The sequence below is a fragment of the Urocitellus parryii genome, chromosome 10 (assembly GCF_045843805.1).
Source record: "Urocitellus parryii isolate mUroPar1 chromosome 10, mUroPar1.hap1, whole genome shotgun sequence".
NCBI classification, from domain to species: domain Eukaryota; kingdom Metazoa; phylum Chordata; class Mammalia; order Rodentia; family Sciuridae; genus Urocitellus; species Urocitellus parryii.
Genome location: NC_135540.1, coordinates 36,718,248 through 36,730,834, shown reverse-complemented (window position 1 = coordinate 36,730,834; position 12,587 = coordinate 36,718,248). Strand labels below are relative to the sequence as shown.

Sequence of the window (12,587 nt, the reverse complement as noted above, 5' to 3'; positions counted from 1 at the left end):
GGTATACTTTAGGTATCACCTACCTTTTCAAATTGTTCCCAGTCATAATTAGTATCTCCAGTTATCGCTGTCATTAGTTCCTCAGGCTGGAAAGGTCTAATTATCTCCCGGTTACAGACTTTATAAAATCCTCTATGAAATTCCTCATAAACTGCCTTTACAGAGATGTTGAAAATGTAATCAACACACCTAGAAACATAGTCCTGCCTTGAGAGAAGGGGAGAAAAAAACAAAAAATGGACAATGGCCCAATGACTAGGGAAAAAAAATTATGTTTATATATATATAAACCGTTTCTATTGAGAAAGAATATAAATTCGATCTACACAGTTCTTCATTCAGTCAGGAGAATTCTTTAATAACACAAATCTGAATACAGATGCTCCTTGGCTTGATTTACAATGGGGGGCATCCCAATAAGCCCATTGTATGTAAACTGAAAACATCATAAATCAAACTCGAATTTAATACCCCCTAGGGTACTGATCATCAGAGCTGAAACACAGTTTGCTATAGAGTGCTAGTTGTTTCCCCTCATGACCCTGTAGAGCAGCTAGGATTTGCTGCCTCTGCCCAGCATCAGGAAGGAGTCTTGTGCCACTTGTTGCTAGCCCAAGGAAAGATCCAAATTCAAGATTTGAAGTACAGATTCTATAGAATACATATGGATTTCAGACCATTGTAAAGTTAAAAAAAATGAAAGTTTAATCATCTTAAGTCATTCTTCTGCTAAAACTCTTTCAAAGGCTTCACATTTTACTTAGGGATAAACTGCAAACCTCCCTAGCTAAGGTCAAAACCCCTCTATGACCTGACCCTTGCCTGACTCAGCAGCCTCTTTGCCCTTCTATTTTCATCTCTGGCCATACTGACCTTCAATTGACCTGCCTGGCTGTCTCTCATTAGTAGGTAGCTCTACAATGTAAATTTCCTCTCCAGCAGTCCTGTTCCTTTACCTGATAGCTGCTGTCAATCATCATATTTCAATATGAATGTGATGTTCTCAGGGATGCTTCTTCTGTTTCTCTCCCTCTCTCTTCTTTCCTCTTCCCACACATGTCCCTTTACAGAATTATTTCTTGCACTGCCAGATGCAATTTCCACTACATGATGAATTTTCTAAAGGTATGTGGTATGGTTTAGATAGGGTCTGAGTGTCCCCCAAAGCTTCATATATTAAAATCTCCATTGTGAGGCATAAATGGGGGTGGAAACTTAATTTGACTGCGTTTACACACAGGACCTTTGGGAGACAATCAGGATTATTTCAGGTCATCCCAGTGGAGCCCTCATGACAGAATACTGGTGGCCTCTTTAGAAGAGAAACCAGAAGAGACATGCATGTGCATTTCTCAACTTTTGTCTTGGTATGTCCTGTGCAGCCTCAGAACTCTGTTTTCAAGAAGGCCATCACCAGATACAGGACCCTGAATCTCCAGACTCGTGAACTAATCAACCTACTTTTTTTTTTTTTAAATTTACTTTGTGGTATCGAGGATTGAACCCAGGGCTTTGTGCATGCTAAGCAAGCACTCTACCACTGAGTTATATTGCCAGCCCATTTCTTTTCTTTATAAAGTTACCCAGCTTCAGGTGTTTCATTACAGTAATGGAAAATGGACTAACATAGGAGGGTCACTACAGGAGGCATTTTCACCAGAGACATGATTATCTCCAACCCTTTAGGCAACTTTTGGGAACTAGAATACCTAAATCAACTCCTCTCTTCCCTCCCTGGAACCAGTGGTATGCTGGTAAATGATACAAACATTTTATGAATATTCAGAGTAGAGTGTCTAGGTGGTAAAACTTACTTATTGCTTTGGTCCACAGGTACAGAGATTCCATTTGGAATTAAATCAACATCAGTTTGATCCCAGTGTATCTGTAACCACAATGTTTTCCATACTAAACATGACTGTAAGTCTGAATAATCAACCACCCTACAATACCACTATTTCCAGACATTTTTCCATATAAAATTTACAAATGATTTTGTCATGTAGTTCAGCCTTTTAAATAGACATAAACAATTTTTAAAACTTACCCTAATGCATGTTGTATATAGATTTCAAGAGTGAATTATTATTTATCTGTTTTCATTGTTTATATTAATGAGTAACTGCTGTATTTTTGGTGAACTATAGATATAAGGTATCAAACAAGGAGCAAGTGGGCAAAAGCTTTGTAGTACACAAGTGAAATATCTTTCAAAAAATATGGATCCAGGTTGTGGTTGTGACTCAGTGGTACAGTGCTTGCCTAGCATGTGTGAGGCACTGGCTTCCATCCTCTGCACCACAAAAAAAAAATTAAATAAATAAATAAATAAAATAAAGTTATTATGTCCATCTATAACTTGAAAAAAAAAAGTATGGATCTGCCAGGTATGGTGGTGCACACCGGTAATCTCAGTGACTTGGGAGGCTGATAGAGGAGAGTCACCAAGTTCAAGACCAGCCTCAGTAATTTAGTGAGGCCCTAAGCAACTTAGTGAGACCCTGTCTCAAAATAAAAAATAAAAAAGGGCTGGGAATGTGGTTCAGTGGTTAAGCACCCTTGAGTTCAATGCTTGGTGTGTATTTAAAAAAAAAAAAAAGTAGTTTGGATCCCAAGCCCAGCCCAAGGGTGTGCTCCTATAATGCCGGCAATTCAGGAGGCTGAGGTGAGAGATTCACTTGGGTGCACCTGCTTGGATACTAGACTGGGCAACACAGTAAGACCCCTATCTCAAAAACAAACAAACAAACAAACAAAGGATAATGTATTTAAGACACTCTAAAATTATTTTTAAAAATCACAGATTAGGAGCTAGGATTGTGGCTCAGTGGTAGAGCGCTCACCTAGTACGTGTGCGGCCCTGGGTTCGATCCTCAGCACCACATAAAAATAAATAAAGTGAAGGTATTGTGTCCAACTACAATTAAAAAATAAATATTTAAAAACAATATGTAAAAAAAGAATCACAGATTGGGGCTGGTAGTATAACTCAGGGTATCGAACTTTCTTAGCACGCACAAGGTCCTAGGTTTAATCCCCAGCACCATCATCAAAAAAATGAAATCAAAACAATAACAATAAACCCTAATAGATTAGAGCTAAACAGTGATCTAGCTATCATTAATACTCACTGAAAAATATATGAAAAGTTCTTCCATATCAGCAGCTTCAGCATTTAGAAGACATTGCAAATTCCTAGTGAAAAATGCAATTTAAAAAATTATATTTGTTCATTTTATGAAATTTCAAAAGTAATAAATATTTGGTGGGAAAAACTGTGAACAATATATGATGTACCAAATGCAGTGTAAATTTCTTCTCCTCCACCTTCCCACTCCTCTTTCTAGAGGAACCTCTTTCTATTTGATTTTTGGACCATAGCTATCCTATAGACATTTGCAGTGTATTAAGAAAAGTACAAAAGGAACCCCTTCCTCTAGACCAGTGATTCTCAACCAGGGATGATCTGCCTCTCAGGGGGCATCTGGCAAAGTCTGGAGATATCTTTGGTTGTTACAATGAATGGGAGGGCTGATGCTGGCAAAGTGGGTAGCAATCCCAGATGCTTCTAAGCATCCCACAGTGCCTAGGACAGCCTCACACCAGAAAGAATTAAACATCCAGGGGGCCACTAGTATAGCCCAGTGGTAGACTGCTTCTCTAGCATGCAGGAGGCCCTGCTGTTTGATCTGCAGCACTGAAGAAAAAAAGAAAAAAAATTAAATAGTCCAAAATGTCAATCCTGCCAAGGTTGACAAACCTTATTAGCATAAATCTAGCCAAATTATTCTCCCACTAACAGTGCATGAGCTGGGCATGGTGGTGCATGCCTGTAATCCTAGCCTGTAACCACTAAGCCACATCCTCAGTCCTTTTTATATTTATTATGTACTTATGTATTTACTTACTCATTGGCACTGATGATTGAACCCAGGAGTGCTTAACCACTGAGCCACATCCCCAGTCCTTTTTATTTTTTATTTTAAGACAGGCTCTCAGTAAGTTGCTTAAGGCCTTCCTAAGTTGCAAAAGCTGACTTTGAATTTGCACGTCTCCTGCCTCTGACTTCTGAGTTGCTGGGATTAGAGACGTGCCTCACCATGAACAGCTAGGTTTACTCAATTTTAAGTAATGCTAAAATTCACATTCATCTGAAGGATATACAATATTGAAATGAAAGACCTTGTCTATGTATTTCTCTGTATAATATTATTTATGCTTAAACCATTGAGACTTACTAGATATAGTCTTAATATATTTACTTACTTCCCCAAAAGAGGACTGAGTTCTTTTAAATCTTCCAATGATGGCTTTTTGCAGAGAAGTTTCTTATACAGAGCCAGTGGGAAAGAAAGATTGGCAACATTTAAATTGTACAGGGAGAGTCCACATAGTATCCCAAAGAGGAAATATTTCTTCTTCTCAATTGTGGGCTGGAAAAGAAAGGAAATATAATAAACAAACAAAAAACAAAACCCCAGTTATTTTAAATGATCAATTATACAAAGGGATAATGACTTTAGTAAAGAAAATTTCTTAGTTCCCTCTTTCCTATCCCTGTAGAAAAAGCGACACTGAGGAAGAAGGATGTACTTCATCTCCCATTTCCAGTCAGCATCAGGTTGTCAGATGCGCATCCCATGACTGAAGTCCTCTTTGGCACTGCAGCTGAATAACTAAAACCCTTCAATTCAGCAATCTGTAATTTAGAACCAGTTGGTGATGTGTGTGGTGTCTTATCACTGCATCATATATAAAATGTTTCAGGAGCAAAAGGATTATCTTGTGTACTAATTCTTATGTGGAAACATCAAGAGACATTCAATAAATGCTTGCTGACAGACTGATAAAAAGTCCCACCATGGCCACACCTTAACTGTTCCTATCTTTTAGAGGTTCATTAATACTCAAAAAAAGTATGAAACCCTTTTCGGTATTTTTTCACATGCTTTCCTCCTTCTCTTCATCTTCCCTGTCCTTTCTTTTTTTTAAAGTTGTTGATGATTTTGTTTATTTATATGCACTGCTGAGAATCAAACCTAGCATCTCACACATGCTAGGCAAGTGCTCTACCACTGAGCCACAACCTCAGCCCCTTTCCTAGCCTTTCCTCAATCATGTCATTTAGGGGAAGAGTTTGAAAGTATATGAGAAAGGGGACCAATAAATAGAGTCAATATGTGATTAGAACTATTTGGTCTATGCTACTAACAGAGAAATGATTTTTTTGTTTGTTTGTGTGGTGCTGGGAATTGAACCCAGGGCTTTATACTAGGCAAGCACTGTACCACTGAGCTACATCCTAGCTCAAGACTTTTTTTATTACTTTAAAAAAAATAAAATTTTTACACTTCAAAGATCATTTATAACTATTACAGAAATCAATCACTTATAGCCAGGCATGGTAGTACACATCTGTAATCCCAGCAACTTGGGAGGCTGGGGCATGAGGATTTTGACTTCAAAGCTAGCTTCAGCAATTCATCGAGGCCCTAAGCAACCTAGCAAGACCCTATCTAAAAATAAAAATGAATGAGGATTGTGGTGAGCCGTTTCTGTGAACTGTGGCCGCCATTACAAGATGGCGCTGGTTTCCCCTGTAGTCTGTGACAAACAACTCCTTATCAGAATGAGTTGGCACGCTGTGACTTGGCACCCTATGAGAAAAGTCCACGTGGCAGTTGTGCATTGGGGCTTTATCTGCTTTATTAAGGCTGGGGCACACGGCAGTAGGAGTAGTGGCAGTAGTAGTAGCAGTAGTAGTAGTGGCAGTAGGAGTAGCAGTAGAAGTAGTAGTAGGAGTAGCAGTAGAAGCTAAAAGACATGTCAATACAAAGGCCTGAATAAACAGCTGAAAGAAGAAAAAGTATCAAGGACCTGAATAAACTGCTGAGAGAAGATTCCCGAGTTGCGTCTTCCTTGCGGGCAAGGGGTCGCGACAGAGGATGTGAATATATATATATATATATATGAATATTTATTTATTTATTTCAGGATTAAGAGTTATTTCTAGGACTCTAACAGCAACTTCTCTCCTAATTTAAAACACTCAAAAATTACTACTGCTCAAAATTCAGGATATATCCTAAACATCTGTCCATCAGAGACTAGGTATATAGACCATAGTATATCCATATAATGGACTAATACTCTAGAATGAAAAAGAGTGAACAAAGGATGCATGCCAAAACATGGATGAATCTCAGCAATAATAATAATGAAGCCAGGTGCAGTGGGACACACCTGTAAGCCCAGAGGCTTGGAAGGCTGAGGCAGGAGGATCATCAGTTCAGAGCCAGCCTTAGCTATTTAGTGAGGCCCTAAGTAATTTAGCAATACCCTGTCTCAAGATAAAAAGAGCTGGGGATGTGGTTCAGTGGGTAAGTGCCCCTGGGTTCAATCCCCTATACCAAAAATAAATAATAAATAAATAAATAAATACTAATAATGAAGAAGAGGCAGTAAAGACTACACTATGAACTCATTTATAATTCTAGGAAATTTAACCACTCTGTAGTGACAGAAAGCGATCAGTGGTTGCCTAGGCACTGGGGGAGAGGAGTAGGAGAGAAGGTGAGACAAGGATAAGAAGAAATTTTGGATTATGGCTAGAATGCCATGGATATATAAATATGTCAAAGCTTATCAAATTGGACATTTTAAATATGTACAGCTTATTATATCTTAATTATACTTTATTAATGCTGTTTATTTAGCCAGGTGCAGTCATGCATGCCTATAATCCCAGAGGCTTGGGAGGCTAGGGCAGGAGAATCCAAGTTCAAAGCCAGACTCCCAATTTAATGAGGCCCTAAGCAATTTAGCAAGACCCTGGTTTTTTTTTTTTTGTTGTTGTTGTTTAAAAAAAAAAAAAAAAGGCCAGGGATGTGGTTCAGCAGTCAAGTTTACTCCTACTAACTGGGGTTCACTCCCTGAAATCCGGGGCGGGGGAGTGAGCATGTATGCATGTTTGAATCACTGGGGGATCTTAATTAATATATTTCCAATTCTGTACGTCTGGGGTGAGGCCAGAGACTCTGCTTTTCTACACACTCTCAGGTGAGCTATAGCTGCTGCTCTGTGCACCATATGAGTACTACTTAATGCAGGAGTTGCAACTCTTCATGAGCTCATTTTACATTATTTTCTATAGTTTCATATTGCAGTACATGGCATACTTTTTCTGTTTTGAAAACTGTGAGAAAAGAAATCACTTACGTTGACAGGAAACCACATGTAGGAATTCTTTTCAGGATACATGAACATGCCATAGTTTGGCTTGGTCATCTCTTCAAACATACAGTGGAAGAACTCTGAACTGACCCCTCCACTCTCAGGACGAATTTCTTCAATAAACTCAACCTAAGGAAAAAGAAGAAATTCCCAGGCGCTGGTTTAAGATACAATGCTTGACCTTTACGGAAAAGTGTTCAACTGCTGATGACTATTGCTACAGTCTCTGGAGTTACCACAGTCACACAGTCCTTACCTCCTTCCTCACAGTCTAATTTCCCTCAGTTGGCTGCTGAGGGAGGCCACAAGCCATCTATTTCCAGGTGGCTGTAGTGCCACGCGCACCAAGAGAAGGGGACTCCAGCAAGGCGTTTGTTTCCCAATTATTATCTAGAGCCTTGAACCAAATTATCTGGTACCTTGAACCAAAATTTTGATTTGCTTCAAACCTCTGGGCCATTAACTTCCCCAATTATTCTTTCTTCTTATCTGTCTTCATCTAATCCCTTAGCTTTCACAACCTTGGCTGAGGTTGACAGCTTTTCGATTTCTCCTCTATCTTCATCAGAGCTTCCACTAAACAGCCCTTCCAGTCGGTCTGGGCACGAGACCTTTACAGGGACAGTGAGACCCTGTTGACCACAGAACTTCATGTGAGGAATCAATATTTATAGTCCCCTTTTTAAAAAAACTGTCTCTACTTTTGGATTTGGGTTTTGTGGCTGAGTCCTCATGTGGTTTCCCCCCTCCCTAAACTATTCCTTTTCTACTTCTTTTCTGGCTAATTTCCTTTTCTCTCTCTCTTGTTGTGTGGCTGGGGATTGAACACAGGACTTTACATGCTAGGCAAGCTTTCTACCACTGAGCTAAACCCCCAGCTCAAATATTTTTTTGTTGTTGGTGGTGCATTACAATTATGCATAATACTGGGATTCATTATGCCCTATTCATACATGCACATAATTTGATCATTCCCATTACCTTCCTTGTCCCTCCCACCCTCGATCTGTTTGCTCTATTCTACCAATCTCCCTTATATTATTATTGTTATTTTAATTACTGTTATAATTATATCTATCTATCTGGGATTCATTGTGGTATATTTGTACATGGACATAGTATAATTTGGTAGTTTTTATTCCCCAATACTTCCTCAAAAGCTTCCCTCTTCCCTCTCTTGATCCCCTTTCTCTACTCTATTGGTCTTCCTTTGTGAGATCTCCCCATTCTTTTATTCCTTTTTTCCCCCCCACATAGGAGAGAAGACATTTGTCCACTAACTTTCCTAGCATGATGTTCTCCAATTCCTTCATTCCATGTACCTCCAAATGACATAATTTCATTCTTCTTTATGGCTGAGTAAAACTTCATTGAGTATATATACCACATTTTCTTTATCCATTTTTGTGTTGACAGACACTTGGGCTTGTACCTAACTTGGCTATTGTGGATTGTGCTACTATAAATGTTGGTATGCATGTATCACTATGATATGCTGATTTTAAATTTTTTGAATAAATACCAGAGTGGGACACTTGGGTCATATGGTGATTCCATTCCTAGTCTTTTGAGGAATTTCCATTCTGCTTTCCAAAGTACTTACACTAATTTTTAGTCCTACCAACAACATATTAAGTATACTTTTCTCCTGACAACTTCACCAGCAATTATTGTTAACTAGTTTTCTTTCTTTCTTTCTTTTTTGGTATTGGGGACTGAACCCAGAAGTGTTTTACCATTGAGCCACATCCCAACCCCTTTTATTTTTTATTTTGAGACAGGGTTTTGCTCAGTTGTTTAGGACCTCACTAAATTGCTGAGGCTGGCCTCTAACTTGTGATCTTCCTGTCTCAGTTGTCTGAATCATTGAGATTATAGGTGTGTGCTACAACGCCCAGCCTGTATCTTTTTTTCTTTTTTTTTTTTTGGTACCAGGAATTGAACTCAGGAGCACTCAACCACTGACTCACATCCCCAGTCCTATTTTGTATTTTATTTAGAGACAGGGAGGGTCTTACTGAGTTTCTTAGCACCTGGCCATTGCTGAAGCTGGCTTTGAATCCTCCTGTCTCAGCCTCCCATGAGGCACCATGCCCGGCCTATATCTTCTTAATGTAAACATCATTAAGCTTCATTCTTTGTTCAGTTCTTCTCTCTTTGCCTGGGAGCTCTTATGTAAGGAAAGGACATTCTAAGCAGAGCCAAGCTGCCTCACGCAGGCCTAGCATATAAACAAATAGACAAAATCAGCAGGGCTGTGGATTAGCTCAGCATAGAGCACTTGCCTAGCATACATGAGGCCCTAGGTTCAATCCTTAGCATTATAGAAAACACACACACACAAACAGATAAGCCACTAACAACCAAAATCTGCAAAGCCACCAGATGAGTTCAGCCTAAATCAGCCATTGGCAGAAATAAATTATTGTTATCTGAAGCCATTAAGCATTGGGATGCACCATTATATAGCCATCTTAGTAACACAAGAGTTAACTCACACCCAGTGCACAATTAAATGTCCCATTGCCATTCTTCAAAGAGTAAGAGAGGAATTCTGAAACCATAATACTGATAACCATAGTTGTCAATGCAGACTTGTAAAAGGGCTCTTGTTACAGCACATGAATGTTCCCTTCCACAGCAGTAAAAACATTCAATGAGATTTTTTACTATACCACTAATAATTTCCGAAGGTCAGGGACTTCAGCTTGCCATAACTGATGCAGGGCATCTTCAACCAGGTGAGTTCGTCTTACTCTAAGTGTAAACAAGCCATTCTTTCCGGGTGGAATTGTTTGCATCCAAGACTCCTAGTGGGGGAAAAACATTTCATTTGGCTTTTTCTTTTGACCTCCAGGAGTCCCAGGGAGGTCTAATACCTTCTCACAAAACATATTTTTTGCAGCAGGCACTTAGTCTTGCCTGCCATTGCTGTATGAACTCACACAGTAATCACTTAAGAAAAAGGACACTGTATCTACATTATGGAAGATAAAGTCATCATGGGATCAGAAAAAATGATGGCATCTAAGAATCATGTACAAGAAAGTGTCCCCGCAGATGAACCTCTAAGTAATTAAGAGCATCTCAGATCACTTATTGCAGTAAACAGGACCCTTAAAGGCAATACTGATATTTAACATTCTAAGACATTCATCTGTCATCTGTCTTAAGAAACACAGTGTTAGCACTATAAATCTCAGGAACATAAGGATAGTTTAGGAGCTCAGGGATACTGTTAGCTATGGGGAAAAGGATGAGTGGAAAGACTTGCTAAGAGTATATCCACTTTTCTTCAAATAACAGTGATCTATCTGGATGTGGTGGTACATGCTTGTAATCCTAGCAGCTCAGTAGGCTGAGGCAGGAGGATTGCGAGTTCAAAGTCAGCCTCAGCAACTTAGAGAAGCCCTAAGCAACTTAGTGAGACCCTGTCTCAGGATAAAATATGAAACTGGCTGGGGATGAAGCTAAGTGGTTAAGTGCTTCTGGGTTAAATCCCTGGTAATACCCTTTTCCCAGCCAAAAAGAAATTTAGTGATGGATTTGTTATCCTTGTTTTGACCTCTGACAACATTCTAGGGCTTCTGAATGTTCTAAAGGAATATTTAGTACTCAAACCAACATGGGGGTACCTGTCCTACAATGATAACAGTAAGTCCACTGGATAATAGCTATCCTACTCCAGGTCTCTAGGAAGCTGTGTTTGCTCACTCAACTCCTATGAACACCTCAGAGAAGGGTACATGTGGCTCTGGACTTCAGAAAGCCCTGTCCCTGATCTCTGTCACCACTTTAAACTGAGAAATCTATATATGATTCCACTAAGTTCTTCTGTTTTTTTTTTTTTTTCCTTGAGATGTTTTATGAAAAGAAGCTCCAGGTTTGATGGGAAATAGTCCGAGCTCTGGTCCTTTCTAGTGGTCAGTCACCTCCTATGTCCATGCACCTGCAGCTCTGAGTGCTTCCGCAATACTCAGTGCTGAGCAGCATGTTGTATGGCTCTGAGTGACAGTGACCAGTGACATCCTCCACTTACTATAGCAGGGACCTGTACCTTCTCTTACCTATTGAAGAGCTAGATTGGAAACTTGCATCTAATTTTCCAGCTTCTCTATTCTGTTCTTTATATATTGATTTTCCCTTTCTATGTTTACATACTTGATGGTAATCCAAATTGGAGCTTGCAGGTTTGACTCTGTACATTATTTCTTCTTTGGAGAACTGGATTATGAAGAGTACTCTCCAATTTCACCTATGAGAACTATGACAGGCAGTTTTCTTTCCTAATCCTTCATCATATGCAGTGTCCCTTCAACTATTCACTAACACAGTAGACAAATTAGACAGAGAGGATCACAGCTGTGAGAGAAAATACTACAGATGGAAGGACTTGTACAGAAGTTGGGGTTTGAGAAGGAAAGACCTAATCTTTTCTTTCCCTTTACCATGGATGTTAGGAAAATAAAAACAGGGCTGGAGTTGTGGCTCAGTGGTAGAGTGCTTGCCTAGCACGTATGAGACACTGGGTTCAATCCTCAGCACCACATAAAAATAAAGGGAAAAAAAAAGGGGGCTGGGGTTGTTGTGGCTCAGTGGTAGAGCGCATGCCTAGCATGTATGAAGCACAGGGTTTGATTCTCAGCACTGCATATAAATAAATGAATAAAATAAAGGTTCATCAATATACATATACATAAATATATGTATATATATATTGTGTCCATCTACAACTAAAAAAAATTTAAAAAAAAACCAGAAATGATGTAGTCAAACTTACATATAAAAATGATGATGACAGATACTAATAACAGTAACTAGAGAGAGTGTCCTTATTTACAGAAAGATATTAGCAGGATTTATCTGTCTAGGTTGCTTACTGTAAATAGATCTGGAATTTAGCAACTAATGGGGCATGTCATGGCATATTGGAAAGTCATGTAAGCTAGTGTGTAATTGACATATTATAAAAAGGAAATGCTTTATACTAAAATGACTCCTTTTGTGACATGGTATCCCACATTTCTCTGTTTCACCCAGATGGTTCATATCCTTTCAATTGTTATTATTATTTGGTCCTAGGGGTTGAACCCAGAGGTGCTTAACTGCTGAGTACATCCCCAACCCTTTGTATATTTTATTTTGAGTTAGGGTCTCCCTAAGTTGCTTAGGGCCTTGCTAAGTTGCTGACACTGGCTTTGATCTTGTGATTCTCCTGCCTTAGCTTCCCAAGGCATTGGGATTATAGACGTGCAATTGCACCCAGCTCCTTTGAATTATTTTTTTAAAATATTTTTTAGTTGCCAATGGATTTTTCACTTTATTTGTTTATTCATATGTGGTGCTGAGGATCA

At 39.1% G+C, this 12,587-nt stretch overlaps 1 protein-coding gene across 1 annotated transcript in view; it reads right to left on the bottom strand.

Annotated features, from left to right (window-relative positions):
- The window catches only part of Herc6 (HECT and RLD domain containing E3 ubiquitin protein ligase family member 6), a 55,751-nt gene that overhangs the window by 2,625 nt on the left and 40,539 nt on the right, over positions 1 to 12,587 (bottom strand). The window contains exons 16-21 of the mRNA XM_026405199.2: positions 9,909 to 10,043; positions 7,219 to 7,362; positions 4,267 to 4,433; positions 3,132 to 3,195; positions 1,815 to 1,885; positions 24 to 207 (exon numbers count right to left, since the gene is read on the bottom strand). Coding sequence (XP_026260984.2) covers positions 24 to 207; positions 1,815 to 1,885; positions 3,132 to 3,195; positions 4,267 to 4,433; positions 7,219 to 7,362; positions 9,909 to 10,043 — 765 coding nt within the window. The remainder of the gene's footprint in view (positions 1 to 23; positions 208 to 1,814; positions 1,886 to 3,131; positions 3,196 to 4,266; positions 4,434 to 7,218; positions 7,363 to 9,908; positions 10,044 to 12,587) is intronic.